At 45.6% G+C, this 16,558-nt stretch overlaps 1 protein-coding gene across 1 annotated transcript in view; it reads right to left on the bottom strand.

The window, feature by feature from the left end:
* BCL11B (BAF chromatin remodeling complex subunit BCL11B) overlaps window positions 1-16,558 on the bottom strand; it is a 306,049-nt gene that overhangs the window by 265,308 nt on the left and 24,183 nt on the right. Inside the window, 1 exon segment of the mRNA XM_033952386.1 lies at window positions 11,855-12,223. Coding sequence (XP_033808277.1) covers window positions 11,855-12,223 — 369 coding nt within the window.

Genomic DNA, 16,558 nt, shown 5'->3' with positions numbered 1-16,558 from the left:
AGTAAGAGTGGAGGACAGGGAGGAAGCTCAGGATTTGATAAGTCTGTAGGGAAACAACTAGAGCAGGAGTTTCCAAGCCTGTCCTCAGGACCCACCTAGTCAATCTGTTTTTCAAGATATCAAGAATGAACATGCACAGTGGCATAGTAAGGAGGGGAAGGGGCAGACCGTCCCAGGCACCATCATGGTGGGTCACCAGCACCTCTCCACACACCCCTTCCGAGCCCCCTGTACCTTGTTAAAATCTTCTCTAGCACAATAAACTACTCTAGCCTGCTGTTTGCACTGGCCTGGCTCCCTCTGAAATCACTTCCAGGTTGCGGGGCCAGGAAGTGACATCATAGGGAAAACCAACGCTAGCACGAGCAGCAGGCCGAAGAAGTGGCTCACGCTGGCGAAGATTTCAAGAGCTATGGGGGTGGGGAAGACCCGAGTGTGGCATGGGGGGGGGACACGGAAAGAGCAGAGGGAGGCCAAGTGCAGGGCGCAGGGGGATGGAACAGAAAAAGTTACTGATGGGTAGAGTTACCATAAAGGTCCAGAAAAAGGAAGACGGATTGAGACACGAGCAATGGAAGTAGGGAGGACAGATTTGAGACATCTGGGTTTTACTTCATTGAAAACCCGGAGATCTCAATCTGTCCTCCTTTTTCTGGAGCCATATGGTAACCCTACTGATGGAAGAGAATACTGATTCGTAGTCAGATGCACGCAAGACAAAAGCGCGCAGACAAATGCGCAAAGACAAGTGAGCGCAAGACGTCTGAGCGTAAAGACAAGTGAGCTCAAAGACAAATGAGCGCAAGATAAGTGAGCGCAAGACATCTGAGCAAGCGCAAGACAATTCAGCGCAAATGGTTCATAGTAAAATGCACGAGCACGACATCTGACACAGTCAGGCAGCGAAAGGAAGGCGGGCTGTTCTGAGCATCTATATATAAGAAGGAAACGTAATCATAGTAACGAAAATGCATTCACGTGATTTATATTCAAAGCACAAAGAGGCTAGGTAACCATAGTGATAAAAATGCACTTGCAAAACACCGTCAGGTTTACACGAACGTGGTGAACGTGCACGTGATCACGCTCCGCCATTTTGTCGTTGCGCTCAGTTGTCTTGCGCTCAATTGTCCCTGCGTGCAATTGTCCTGCGTGGAGTTGTCCTTGCACGCAATTGTCTTGCGCTGACATGTCTTCACACATTTGTCTGCGCGCTTTTCTCTAGCGCGCATTTGACTTGCCACCTAGAATACTACAGGGTGGCACTGACGTAGAAAAAGAGAGAAGGACATGGGACAGAGGAAAAGGAAGGGGAGAATGTGAGGCATCAGGAAGGCACAAAAAGAAACGCAGAAGACAGGAAAGAGACAAGGAACATAAAGAAAGGCTGGAAAGGGGAGAAGAGACTTGGAAAGCAGAAAAAGAAAAGAGAGAGGGGGCTGGGTACAAGTAAAACAAAATAAATGATTAGACAGAGAGAAGCAATTTCAAAATGACAGTGTAAAGGAGATTACAAAAGGTAAAACTGGAAGTAATTCAAGTGGATAAATCAAGGCCAGATGCACAAAAGACAGAGAAAAGTTTACCTTTTGAAATTAATTCATAAGCACAAATGTGAATTGCTGTGCTTTTATTTGGGGTATGAAATTTCTTCTTTTTTTTTTTTTTAATATCTGAACCTTTTATGCTACGAGATGTTGCAAGCATGCCAGAAACATTTCAGCAACTTATACCCCCCACTGAATCCCTCGTCCCATGTGATTCCTTGCCATGTTCTCTGGATGCCCCCCCCCCCCCCCAGACCGCTGAACAACTCTGCACCAATGAATCTAAGGAACCCAATTGCTGCTGCTCCGTCAAAAATGACAAATACTAGGGGACACTCGATGAAGTTGCAGGGAAATACTTTTAAAACCAATAGGAGGAATTTTTTTTTTTCACTCAGAGAATAGTTAAGCTCTGGAACGCATTCCCAGAGGTTGTGATAAGAGCGGATAGCGTAGCTGGTTTTAAGTTCCTGGAGGAAAAGTCCATAGTCTGTTATTGAGAAAGACACGGGGGAAGCCACTGCTTGCCCTGTATTGGTAGCATGGAATATTGCTACACCTTGAGTTTTGGCCAGGTACTAGTGATCTGGATTGGTCACCGTGAGAACAGGCTACTGGGCTTGATGGTCCAGTCGTCTGACCCAGTAAGGCTATTGTTATGTTCTCCTCCCACCACAGCTAAGTCCCTCAAACCTCTGCCCCAGACATGTCCTTACCAGCACCTCACAGCAGCCCAGTTCTTAACCCCCCCCCCCCCCCCCCCAGCTCATTCACAGGAAGGAGCTGACAGCACTTTTGTTTCTTTCTATCTCCTAAGACCAACATAGCCACATGTAGGGCTTCAAAGTGGCATCTCCAAGAGTTTCTAGTCAAAAAGAGGCAGGAAACTACCAGGATTAAGCCCTGCCTATATGAATTTGTCAGCTCTAAGTCTAATTTAAAACCTAGAGGGAAGGCTAGGGTGTGATATTCAGATTAATCTGATGTATGGGCCCCAACTAGAGTTGTCACTTAATTCGACTCTGCACCAACCAACCTGTATTTTCTGGATACTAGTACTGCTCAATTCAGGGAAAAATTTTTCAATTCAATTTGCTTTTCCTGCCCAATTGGGTGTTTGTTTGTTTTTCAAATGTCCTGGCGGGTTTATTTAGCAGTTTCTTTACCCACCCCAACCACCCTTTCCCTCTCCATCCTCATGCTGGCACTGTGGTGTAAATAAAATAAAAACATTTTTCCTCTCTCTATTAGGTCCTAACTCACACTTACTGCCTAATATCAGCTCTGGCAGGATACACATTTCTAATCTGACCTATTGTAATCACAAAACAGAAAATAAAATTTATTTTTTTCTACCTTTTGTTGTCTGGTCATTTTATCATTCAAATCATATTGGTCCCAGGCTCTGGTTTCTGTTTGTCTTCTGTTAACTTGCTCACCAGGGTCTCCTGCCCATTTGACGTTTTCTTCTTCCTCTGTGCACTGCTCACCATCCAACTTCCATCTCTGTACCTTCCCTTCCACTGCCATATCCAACATTTATGTTTCTTTCCTACTGTCTACCATCTGTCTCTCTCTCTCTCCCTGCCTTGTGCCCTGGGTCAAATCTCTCTATTCCCCTCCATGCATAAATTCTCCCTTCCTCCCCTCCATTATCATGTGCAACATGTCTTTCTCCCCATGCACCATCATTCCCTGCCCTCCATTCTATGTCCAACATTTTTCCCTCTGTCTTCTCCATGCATGTCTTCCTCCCCTCCACCATATGTGTGATTTCTCCTTCTCACCCCTTTCTACCTCTTTGTTGTATCTTTCCCTTCCTCTCCTCCACCCCATGTCCAACCATTCTTCCTCTCTCCTACCATGTACAGTAGCTTTCTATCCCTCCCATCCCCCTGTGCAGCAGCTTTCCATCCCTCCTATTCCCCTGTGCAGTGTCCTAACCGATTCCCCCCCCACCATATACACACTGTGAGATCTAACATACCTTCGGGCCTCTCAAAGCAGCAGCGCTGGTGGTGGCTGGCCGGCCAGCAGAGGCAGCGCTGTGAACAGGCTGCTAGGGGCCTGCCCCGCCATCAGTGATGCAGCAGAGGGAAGGCCCTGGTGGGGCAGACCACAAGCAGCCTTTTCAGAGTGCTACCTGTACCGGCCGGCGGGCACCACCACTACTGCTGCTGCTTTAGGAGACCTGGAGGTATGTCAGGGCTCACTGGGAGGGGGGAGGAGGGGGGGTTGGTCACTGAATCAGCAAGACCGATTTTTTCTGACAACAAATTGATTCAAATCGATTCACCAAAGTGAATCGGTGAATCGATTTGAATTGGGCAACACTACTGGATGCCCCAATGGATCTAGGGACCTCCAAAGAAGAGGAGGAGGCTGAGAACTAGGGAAGTCAGGGTTCAAACCCCTATTTCCACTGACACACCTTGAGTAAGTCACTCCATTATCTCAGGTATCAACTTAGGCCATGAGCTGTCTTAGGCGGGGAAGTACCTATAGGACCCAAACCACCTTGAATTCAGCTATGGGAGGTGAATAATAAAATCCAAAGGGCTGAAATTCAGCTTGCAGCAGTCAGCATATTTTAAAACGCTGGTTGCTGCGAGTAAAAAAAGTGGATATTCAGTGGTGACATCTGCATACCAGCTGGCACCGAATGCCCATCAATCAACATTGATTGGCACTGATATCCAGTTATTAGTGATATATCAAACTGCTAACCACATAGTCTAATGAACAACATTAGGGCAACTTTCTTGCTGTCCTAATTTTGGCTGGTTAGCTATCTGGTTAGGGGTTTGAATACTGCTGCTAACCAGATCATCTCCCAGCTCCACTCAAGCTCCACCACGAACCATCCCGGCACTGTCCAGATAGAGCTGAGGCAGTCCAAGGGAATATTTAACACTAAAATGTAGTTAGAACCACTGAATATCCCACTCACCGGCACATCCACTTTAAATATCAGCCAACCAGTGTTTAAGTGCAAGGCCCTAGCTAGCTATGCGCAGCCAGTGTGGCCACACAGGGCACAAGGGAAGCCAGGGTACCAAAACAGCACTCCGTCCATTGGTTTCCCTTGCTGACATTCTCTCAGGGTTTCCGCAGCTGGCATTGTTCTGTTGCAGGTTTCCGGGTCTCGCTGCGTCTTTGGAAAAGTTCACCGACCTGATTGGGAACGGGGCAGTCCCACCAATTTGAATTTTGGCGGGAAAGTCAGTTGGTCAGAAATTTGAATTTTGTTGTGAAAGTCCAAAGAATGGAAAAATCTCTGGTAGGTTTAAAGATGGAGCTGAGTTAGATGCTCTCTCAGGGTTTCCGCAGCTGGCATTGTGCTGTTGTAGCAGCGAGACCCGGAAACCTGCACTAGCACATTCCCTTGCGGACGCTGCGCAAGAGGATGGGGTGAGAGCGTGCAAGGCGGGTTTGCAGCTTGCGATGCGCCTGAGCTAACGTATGTAATTTCAGCAAGGAGAAACAGCCGGCCTTCTGGTGCTTGCTCCCTTCCCTTTGAGCTGCTCATTGTCTGCTCAAATTGACAACTAAGTTTTGTAATAAATAATGGAATGTTATCTGCGCTCCCTTTACTGTTTATCTGTACAAAGCGATACAGGCACAAACAATACACTGTCTACAGCTCCGCAAGCGCTGCAGCCCGAAGAATTCAATTAAGCCAAAATAATTAACACTTCCCACCACATTAAATTACAGTTTACATCTGATCGACTGAAGTTCCATTCTTTCATCTTTACATTTTATTAAAAGTATTATTTAAAAAAAAAAAAAAAAGTTTTATTTCCGCTTGAAGAAAAAAAAAAAAAAATAAAAAGAGGGGTTTAGTTTTTGTTGTTAAAATTGTAACAGTCTTCTCTAGGCTGTAAAGTGTTTAGGCGGCCTTTGATTAAAATAGCATTTCAAATGCTTTGAACAAGCATATCTCTCTTTACTTCGAAGGGATTATTTTCCATATTTCTTATGGAATAAAAGACCTCACTCCCCGTCTTAGCAGGGAACAGCTCAGGATATCACTCAGCGCACAGAGAGAATGTTACATATTATTAACGAGAGGGGAGAAAAAAAAAAAAAAGAAGAAGGAACGTATAAAAGAAATTAAGTTGCCTGGGAGATTAGCTTTGCCTTTTATGAGACCGTATTTAGATTTCTTTGGATTCTGCTCTTTTTTTTTTTTTTTACCTCCCTTCCGACTTATCTAACGGCAGTGATCTTCAGTGCCTCACTGGGAAAGATCTTTTAATGTTTAATGCAGCGTTCCAATCTTTTTGGTTAATTCAGAAATCCTCTCTGTTGAAATAAGAGTTGATTCAGTCCAGTAAAGCCTTTTTTCCAGGGACAGGGAACCCCAGTGGGTGCAAGGCCCAAGGCAAATCAGTCTGAAATGGCCTCCCCCCCTCCCCCCCAATATCCATGCCATGGAATAAACTGCTCTCTGTCGCATACAACATAAGGGCCCATTAGCCATCAAGCACTTCTTGCTTCCTCCCATCTCTGAGCCGCCGTCACTATAAGACTCATTTTCGGTCTGAAAAAATACGACTCAATCTCCGCCTACCTTAAGCAACTTCACTGGCTGCCCATTTCATCCCGAATAAAATTCAAAACATCCTGTATCGTACATCACATAATCTATGGAAACTCGACCGCCCCTCTTAGTAGACTCTTCTCTGATGCATGGTCCACCTCTCACAGAATTCAAGTAAACCTCCCCTCGACAAAAAATCTCAAGTACACAAGAATTTTCCCATCCATGCTCACCTTCCTGGGAGTCAAAATATGGAATAACCTCGCAGAGACAGTTAGAAGAGAACCCAAGCATGACTTATTCCGGAGGAAACTGAAAACTCTACTCTTTGATAACTAATATCTGCATGATATCCACACGTACCTTTCTCTTTTCCTTAGTTTGATCAGGCCCTTCTTCTCCTTTTATCCTCCTTCCCATTCCCTCCCTCTATGCCCCAAGACACCCTTTCCCACTGCAGGTCGCCTTGAGCCTGTTTAGGTTTGCGCGACGCACAAATAATAAATTAAGAGTATACTTCCCTTTCCTCCCCTCCCTCTTATTGACCCCACCAAGACCCGAACCAGCATTGCCTTCCCTCCTCCCAATCCCAAGACCTCAGCAAGTGCTCTCCCCTCTCACGCATCTGCAGGGATGTTACAGCTCAATGTTTTCGCATTTTCTAGCTCTTTGAGGGCCAACAACACTGTCCTCTCTTCCTCAAGCTAATTGGCGATGCGTTTACAGCTGTCGATCCCTCCCTCCATTCATTTGTTCATCAGTCGTTGTACAGGAAGCTAATGCCCTTCTTTCCTTTCTGCAGGTTGCTGCGAGCTGTCAACAGTGCCTCTTCTGTGTGGGCTGATAGATGCCACCTGGCCCACCTCTTCCTATTATTTTGAGAAGCCTTTAAGCGGAAGGCTAGGGTCCAGTCGCCAGAATTCCACCACCCAAAGGTGACTTTCCTAAACCACTTTCCACAGAATGAACATCTTGTCCTTGCCCTGATTGAATACCCAGCACTTCGTTTACTTCCATGGGCATGTAAGTTCCTCCATATAGGGTTTCCATATGACTCCAGAGAAAGGAGGACAAATTGAGACATCGGGGTTTTACTGCCACTGAAACATGTAATTAAACTATGGAATGTGGTGAAATCAGTTAGCTTAGCAGGTACAAAAAAAATGTTTGGATAATTTCCTAAAAAAGAAGTCCGTAGGCCATTATTGAGATGGCTTGGGGAAATCCACTGCTTATTCCTACGATAAGCATCATAAAATCTGTTTAACTACTTGGGATCTAGCTAGGTACTTGGGTCCTGGGTTGGCCACTGTTGGAAACAGGATACTGGGTTTGATGGACCTTCGATTTGTCCCAGTATGGCAGCTCTTATGTTCTTATGTGAGCCAAGTACAGGACAATCAAGCTATTGTGCCATCACTGATGAGTTTGGCTCTTAGCAAGACAAAGGAAGCAATCCAACTTGTCTGCAGTAAGAAGTCAGGCGATGAAAAACGAAAGAAAAGACTGCAGAGACGATGTGCAAAGCACAGGATCTGTACCTGGAGTAAATGCAATGTGGTGATCCCAATGTAGGTTCTCAAATGTGAAGATGCAGGACCCGACACGGTCCGTGTTTCAGAGAAACACTCCTTCTTCAGGGGTCCGGAATGGATTAAAAACTCACAGGTGGAGAACCATGGGCGTCAAAAACAGGGTACAACAAATCAAGAGTGACAAACGCCGTGAAATTCTATCCTGCTACTATGCAGTGTCAAACTGATAGCAATTATTCCAATTAAAGATCCTGTGCTTTGTACATCCTCTCTGCAATCTTTGGCTCTTAGGCATTGGTGGAATGAGGCACTATGACATCACAATCTCAACTCTGGAATGTCGCTACTATTTGGGTTTCTGCCAGGTACCTGTGACCTGGGTTGGCCACTGTTGGAAACAGGAAACTGGGGCTTGATGGACCTTCGATCTGTCCCAGTATGGCAATTCTTATGTTCTTAATGGAAGTAAGGAGGACAGACTGAGACATCTGGGTTTTACGTCCATATGGTAATCCTATATAAACATGATCAGGAACGTTAAGGGACCAGCACTATCTATGGATTGGGTGGAGTCAGGTAGGTACGGTGGGAGCTGCCTCCTCAATCTCCCCTCCATCCCCTAACATCATCCCACACAAGCATGGAGGAGTCCCCTGTCCCTTTACAAAGGAACGAACCCTCCATGTTAGTTCAGTACACAACAGACCCTTCTTGATACAGAGGTGGCCACTGTGCCAATAAGCAACTGGTTCCTGGCTTTTCCACCTCATGGACTCTGAGAAACAGAGTGGAATCATTCGCTTGTAGGACCTGAAGCTAAACCCTGACTATGGAACCCATCTGAGAAATGAAGGGTGGAGGTTTTCTCGAATAAATCTCACTCTGCCTTCTCAAACCGGGTGCCATCTAATTTAGCCAAGAACTCTGCACCAGTTTTCACAGGGAAATTGCTCGCCAACTCTTCCTTTGAAACCCGCCGTGTCCTATGAACTTTTACTTCTGCTATTTGTGAGAAATGTAATATCACGTGTACATATTTACAGGCCTGGAAGTGTTATCCTGAAGGAGAGGACACTTCCAGGCCTGTAATATTACATTTCTGCACTTTCAATGTTGTTGTCACTTGTTCTGCATTGTGTTTTTTCTGACGACTGTATCCTTCTATTGGGGTTTTTTCCCACTTGAGCTTTCAGGCGAAAACAGTGTAGAAATATAACAAAATGAAATGAAATTTATCAACGGCAACTGTTTTTGAAAACTGCTCTCTGTAAAACACAGCGCTCCTTCTTTCTGCATTGCGGTTATGACGATTTTAATATTTTGGGCCCAGAATTCTACATTCTTCAGAAATTGTCTCTAATCCTAAACTAAATTATGTTTATATTATAATCCCATGAGAATGTTTTCAGTCAGATTTAAAGGCAGGACAACAACATTTTCAAGGAGCACGGATTGCTTAGTTTTGAAGTAACAAATCTGGACGCGGGGAAAATGCACATTTTTTTTAAAAAAAACCTGTGTATAGAATTTTCATTTGATTTTTATGTTCCACCCTTTGTAGCAAACATTCTACAATATTTTCTTCTGACTCAGAATCCAACGTGGTAAAGTGCACTAGGCTTTGCGCTTAGCTTAACTTGGCTTTTGTGCATGATTTGGCACGCGCCCTTTGCAGCAAAGAGTTTTGCAACAGGAGCTAAACCGCGCACAAAATCGTTCCGGCAGACATTACTGCGCAACACATTTTACCCACCTCTTTTGCAAAGCCGAGCCGGTGGCTGCCGCTGCGGTAACTGCCCCGAATTTAAAGGGCTTTGGAGCTTCCTGCCACAAGGCAGTCGCTAGCACAGGTTTGTAAAAAAGAGAAGCTATCAGGCTATTCTACATTGATGCTAAGAAATGCATAGCCGAGTGCAGTACTGGGGCTTTAACACGAAGTGTTCTGTGATGGCATTAAGTGAGGATTTCAATCCTGGTTTTTTTTTCCCGGCAGTGTGAGCATAAGGTCCTGAAACTTCTTCTGGCTTCCGTGGCGAGTAGAGGCGTACCTTACCTTGCTTGCCACCATGGACGGAGCACCTCCCTCTCCGAGCAGCGAGGAATGCACGGTCTGGTGGGTGCAGCTGTCAGCTCTGCCAGTCCCCCTGCTCCAGAACAGGAAGTTGATGTCACAGGGAGAGGGGCCAGCAGAGCTAGTGGCCACACACACCAGACCACAGCCCCTCGGCTTCACACTGTACCCCTTTACTGGCTGCACCCGGGGCAGACCACCCCCGCTGCCCTACCCTTGCTATACCGCTAATGACGATAATGGTAAAAGACACAGAGCTGAGGGAAGGTGTGCTGCAGAAAGAGAACGCTGCTAGTATTTTAGGCACAGATCAGCATTCCAGGATATGAAGAGGACACTAGTGCAGGCAAACTGATGACTGACAATTTTTTTGTATGTGCAAAACGGATGCATGTGGGTGCATCCAGTGTGCCCTCCCATTTTAGCAGACATTTATTTGCATTTTACCTATTTGCATGCTAGTTGTTTGCACCATTAGGGGTCTGAATGTTTGCACCATGATTGTGTTAGGAAAGCATGTGCTGAGCTTTAGTGCATGGTGGTAATGCAAGGTAGCTGCATCAGTCCCTAAGTCCTTCTGCCAAATATTATCCCTGGTGCAAGCTGCAAGAGTAACTCCCCACCCAGACACAGGATTTCTGCACTTTTAATATAGGAGGTGGGGGGGGGGGGGTTGTCCTAGATTTATGAAAATGCTTCCATTGGGCCCTTTTATGATTCGTTACAAATTTGAACTACTTCATATTACAGAACTGCAAAAATCAATCAGGAAAAACAAACAAACCAGAAAGTGTCATCAGGGCAGGATTAGCATTCTGGTGGACCCCCATTATAAAGTGAAAATACTGTATTTTTAAACTCCCATAAATGGGCCTTACACGGTCCTGACCGCAGAGAAACTCCAGAAGAGGCAGTAGGCTAAGAAGCACTGCTTACCAGCACCTCCTGCCAGTCAGAGAATAATGCACAGGGCGCTGGGGGGGGGGGGGAGCAATGGGATCGTTAGCTGAGATTCACTGAATAGGTTGATTCAGTCCTGGGTTTACCCCAATGCATGCAGGGACTTGTAGTCTTGCTTTTTTTTTAATTAGGGCATCCAGTTTGGAAATCAGAACTACAAGTCCCTGCATGCAATGGAATAAAACCAGGTCTGGATCAATCCTGTCAGGTGAATCTGGAGATAGTTGGCAATCCTAGTGGGTCTGGCCTACCTTCATTCTTCTTTCTGGCAGCAGCTGAATTGCCAGAACAAAATCTGCCTTGGGAACCACTGAATTAGCACATCCAAAAGGGTCCCTTCTAAACATTTGAGCCCTAGGCACATGCCTAGTTTGCTAATGCCTTAATCCTGTGCTGAGTGTCATATGTTCAGAGATGTACCTAAGAACGGCCCCCAGATTGTGTACAGAGGGGAAAAAAACCAACCCTCATCTGTTCTTTTGCCTTTGCACCTGACATTTACGTCTGTGCTGAGAGTCAGCTTTGAGGAAAAGATGTCAGAATCAGAAAAGACAAAGGTGTGACCCCTGTGCATGTCACCAACATTTAAATTTAGATGACCCACTAAAAAATGAGTTCACATGACCAAAAACCAAATGAGCTATTTCTCTCTAAGAATGACAGTTCACATAGAGGCAAGAGCCGGCTGGATGAGGTCCATACACATTCTTCTTGTACATACCTACCATAAATTAAACACAGCCTGCCACATTTACTCAACAAAGAAATGACTTCCCAGGCAGGGGGAACACTGACCTCCAGACACAGCGCTGGCCAGAGCTAAAAGCTGCCTGCCACTACGATCTGCCTCAGGTTGGACAGTGGGACAAATGTGTCTGCAGGATTTAATTCATTGCCAAGGCTCAGACGGGATTTTATTTCACAAGTTATAAATGACTATTATCCCCAAAGCAAGTCATGATGTAAACAAATGTTTAGTACTGGAGGGTAATCTGCTGCTCTTATTTCACCGTTGCCAGCGTCTGTTGCGCAGGTCGGGTGGAACATGAGAACAGAACTAAAGTACGCACAGAAAACTCATGCCCTGAAGACACAGAATGGGGTCCCAGCAAACTCATGAATCCCCCAACCAGATGGTGCATGCGAACACTGCTTACACATAGGCTGGCTACGTGTAAAACATTTTGTTCTTTACCTGCCATGTTTTCTTGCTTCGGACAAATTCCTTTTGTAGGCGTGAGAAGGCGGTCATCCTCGTCGGGGGTGACTTGGATCCCGATTTCCACCGGCTCCGACACTTTCCTGAGCTCGGGGCGCAAAGAGGGGGGAGGGCTGCTCTTATCCAGGCTCTTCTCGTAACCTGCGCCACTGTGGGGGCCATGGCACTGCTTCTTCTTGTGCTCTATAAAAACCAAGATGTCTCCCAGCGGGAAATTCATCTGACACTGTCCGCAGGTCAGCAGGTCAGGTTCCGTCCCGCCGGCGGTGACGCCAAGGTGGCCTGGCTCTGGGATGGAAAGGCTTTCGTCCTCATCGCCGACTGTGGACCCCACAGGATGGGCCTCTGCTTCAAGTGAACGAGAAGGGAACAAAAGGGGGAAAAAAAAGAGAGAGATTTGTTTCAACATCCACATAAATCTAAAGCCATCTCAAACAATGTTGCTTAGATCAGATTATTTGTCTACACTTTCCTCTGTATTTTATTTGCAGACTTTAAAAGGTCTCAAAGACGAGGCTGGAAAAGACATCCAAGGGAAGAAGCTTGGTGGAAAGTGAAAATACTTTCCACATAACAAGCACCCCGGCAGTCGGCAAGATCGTGAAAGCAAAAGGGAGTTGTTTTGCACAACACTGAATGCTTCGGCTGCTCTCCATGCTTTCAGGAAACACACTTAAAAACACAGCTTCCCATGTTCATTGTCTTAGTGCACTAAATAGTAAAAAGAACCCATAACAAAGCACCTGGGAAGACGGACAATGAGAAAGGTCAAATGCCACGGAGGCCATCTTGGAGAGCACTTTGTTTTCTTAAGGTGTCATATTCAGGATCAACACACAAGCTTTGTTTATGGATCAGTTATACCAAAGGATCTGGATTTTTCCAGAACTAGGAGGTGGCGAATGCTTGGAGGGAGGAGAAGGTGAATGCCATCTCCCTCAAATCAATAATATAGCCTGACTAACTGGAATCTTTTCCCTCCCAAAGGTCATGCTGCCAAGTGCTCTGTGGCAGATGTGAGGGACAAGAATTAGGGTGGAGGGAACAGGGGCAGTAAGAGCCAGCACGGGTGACAGAGATGGGACAGAGGGCAGACAAAGGCCGAAGAGGGAGAGGATGTGAAAGAAAGATGAAGATGTGGTGAAGGAAGAGGATGAGGCATGGGGGAACGAGAGCAGACAGGAAGAAGAGGCCAGAATAAAAGAAAGGAGAATGGAGGGAAAAGAGAGGTTTTAAAAATATTCACTCTGAAGGACAGAAGAGCAAAGAAAACAAACAGAAAAAGGAAGAACATCACAGAGAGACCATTGTTCTGTGTTGTTTATATAAGAACTTAAGATTTGTATACTGTATTTTTTGTACACTTTTGAAGTCCTACAGAAAGTCTACTGGACTATTCAGGAATAAAATGGAAGTTGCTAGTGACACCTTTGTTATTGGACTAATTCAGTACATTTGTCACTACCTCTGTTTTATATGGCTAATCTGAAGATTTTGTGGCTCTGAAAAGCAGACAAAGAGGTGCAGCGAGTTAGTCAGGGGCATCATTTACAATTTTATGGCTGACCCTTACTTCTACGCATTCAAGTGGACTAACAAGAGACTACAACACTTCTGTCGCTAAAGAAATGTCGGCAAAGATGTGGCACAATTTGCCAGAACCTGAGGCCTAAGTGCTAGCTTTTCAAAATGATAGGGGGAGGGCTAAAACAGCACACGTTCCCTCGGAGTCTGTATATGGGGCCAAGGTTTTGGTGCGGATCCAAGATGGGCATGCGACTAAATTAACTGAGCCATTAACTATGAATTAATTGGCCTTAAAAATCAATGATCAAAGATAAATTGTCAATGATTTGGATTTGCGTATCCACCCGCCCATGCACTATTCTATAACACTGGGTGCTAAGAGGGTGTGGCTAAGGGAGGGGAGTGGGTGGGTCAAGTGTATTCCAAAATTTGCATACAGTTTTGGGCTCTGTGGGGAGGATGGGCTAAAATAAATGAGTAAATAAATAAATAAGCTGAAATGCCCAAAATTGGGCGCTGGCATTTACACTACAATTAGGCATGGCAATCAATTCTAAGCGCTATTCTATAGCACCAATATTTTGCTGGCGCTAATTTCTTCCCATTTCGGACTGCGATTGTGCGAGCGTACCTGTAGAGATATTTTTATTCTTTCACAGGTTGCCTTTATTTTATATTTTACTTTATGGAATACATTACTCAATCTTTCCTTAAAAGGACCACTGAAGAAGGCACTGCATGCCGAAACATAGACCGTGTTGGGTCTCCTTTGTTGATATTTTACCAGATCTGGGATTGTTAGCATCGTCTACTAAATAAACTTTTGATCATCAAGTTCCAGTGTTAGAAACATAGAAACATGACGGCAGATAAAGGCCAAATGGTCCATCTAGTCTGCCCATCCGCCCAACCATTATCTCTTCCTCTCTCTAAAAGAGGTGCCTATCCCAGGCTTTCTTGAATTCAGGCACAGTCTCTGTCTCCACCACCTCTACCAGGAGACATAGAAACATGATGGCAGATAAAGGTCAAATGGCCCTAGTGTGCCCATCCGCAGTAACCATTATCTCTTCTTCTCCCTATTGGCTAAGGCTCTTTACACCTGCATTGTGATGTCATAGAACTTTAGTAAGATTGAAACATAGAAACATGACGGCAGATAAAGGCCAAATGGCCCATCTAGTCTGCTCAGCCCCAATAACCATTATCTCTTCCTCTCCCTATTGGCTAAGGCTCTTTACACCTGCATTGTGATGTCATAGAACTTTAGTAAGATTGAAACATAGAAACATGACGGCAGATAAAGGCCAAATGGCCCATCTAGTCTGCTCAGCCCCAGTAACCATTATCTCTTCCTCTCCCTATTGGCTAAGGCTCTTTACACCTGCATTGTGATGTCATAGAATTTTAGTAAGATTGAAACATAGAAACATGATGGCAGATAAAGGCCAAATGGCCCATCTAGTCTGACCATCATCCACAGTAACCATTATCTCTTCCTCTCCCTATTGGCTAAGGCTCTTTACACCTGCATTGTGATGTCATAGAACTTTAGTAAGATTGAAACTTAGAAACATGACGGCAGATAAAGGCCAAATGACCCATCCAGTCTGCCCATCCATAGTAACCATTATCTCTTCCTCTTGCTAAGAGACCCCACGTGCCTATCCCAGGCCCTTTTGAATTCAGACACTGCCTCTGTCTCTACCACCTCTTCCGGGAGACTGTTCCACGCATCTACCACCCTTTCTGTAAAAAAAGTATTTCCTCAGATTACTCCGGAGCCTCTCACCTCTTAACTTCATCCTAGGCCCTCTCATTCCAGAGCTTCCTTTCAAATGAGACCCGACTCATGCGCATTTATGCCACATAGGTATTTAAACGTCCCTATCATATCTCCCCTCACCCGCCTTTCCTCCAAATTATACATACTGAGATCTTTAGGTGCTAGTTGTCAACTGTCAGTGCTTATTAAGTCTATTAAACAAGTGAGACGCCCACATTGGCTAGGCACGCCCATGTAAGCGCCTAACTTTAGACCAGTGCATCGTAAACCGTGTGCTGCGGCACACCAGTGTGCCTCCTGAGATTTCTGGTGTGCCGCAACACACTGGCGAGGAGAGTCGCCCATGCCGGCCGCCCGTCGCGGTGAGAGGCACGTCCCGTAGGAAGTCAGCCAGTAGGGACGACTCTCCTCCTGGCCGGCGTCTCTCCTCTTCTCCCTGCATCTCCAGGATCCCTGTAACGTCGGGGATGCATCAAGATGGGCCTCTGTGCATGTGCGGACGTTGAGGCGTCAACGTCTGGGTGCCTTTCGGCCGGGACACTGCATGTAGCTGGAAAGGTTTGCGCGACACAGCTTTAGACGGACTACATAGAATTTGCCTGCAAGTGCTTCCGCGTTGCTAGCAGGTGCCGTACGCTAACCCCCCTCTTTTACAAAGGTGCCCTATGCTTTTTAGCGCGTGGTAAATATTAGCACGCGCTAATCATGTGCTAAACGCTTTTGCGTGCACGTTATCCTATGAACGCGTTAGCGGTTCGCGCACGCGTTGATTTAGCACGCACTAAAACGCTTAGCGCACCTTTGTAAACGAGGGGGGTAAGCGGAACATTAACATTCAACCTAAATAGAAAAATACCAGATATACCCCCCCAGTATTGTCACATTAGGATTTGCAACTACCGTGTGGCAAAGTCCTGCATTAAGCCACAGTAGTAAAAAAAAAAAAAAAAGCCCCAAAGTTAGTAGCACAAATCTTTTGAATATCAGGCCTCTAGTTATTAATAAGAGTAGTATATTTGTCAGCTGTCTTTCATTTAGGGGAAGAAGAGAGAAGGGCGGTGTGGTTTTGTTTCATTCGCATTTTAATTTTTGATTGTATTGCATTCTGATTTTAGTGCACACTGGGCCAGATTCTATATTTGGCGCTGAAAATAAGTTTAGCGCTATTCTATAAATTGTGCCTAAAGTTAGGCACGCATTATAGGACAGCGCTTAGCGCCGTGAACCCACGGCCATTTACATCAACCGAAACCCATTGTCAATCGCTACGCCTAACTCAGGTGTGGACGAGGCTTATTCCGCAATAGTGCACATAAATTGTCGCATCGCCCATGACCTCTGCCCATGCCCCTCCCACTGCCAAACCC

The sequence above is a fragment of the Geotrypetes seraphini genome, chromosome 7 (genome assembly GCF_902459505.1).
Source record: "Geotrypetes seraphini chromosome 7, aGeoSer1.1, whole genome shotgun sequence".
Taxonomy (NCBI): Eukaryota; Metazoa; Chordata; class Amphibia; order Gymnophiona; family Dermophiidae; genus Geotrypetes; species Geotrypetes seraphini.
Note: the sequence above shows the minus strand (reverse complement) of the source record. Positions and strands in the feature narration are given on the sequence as shown.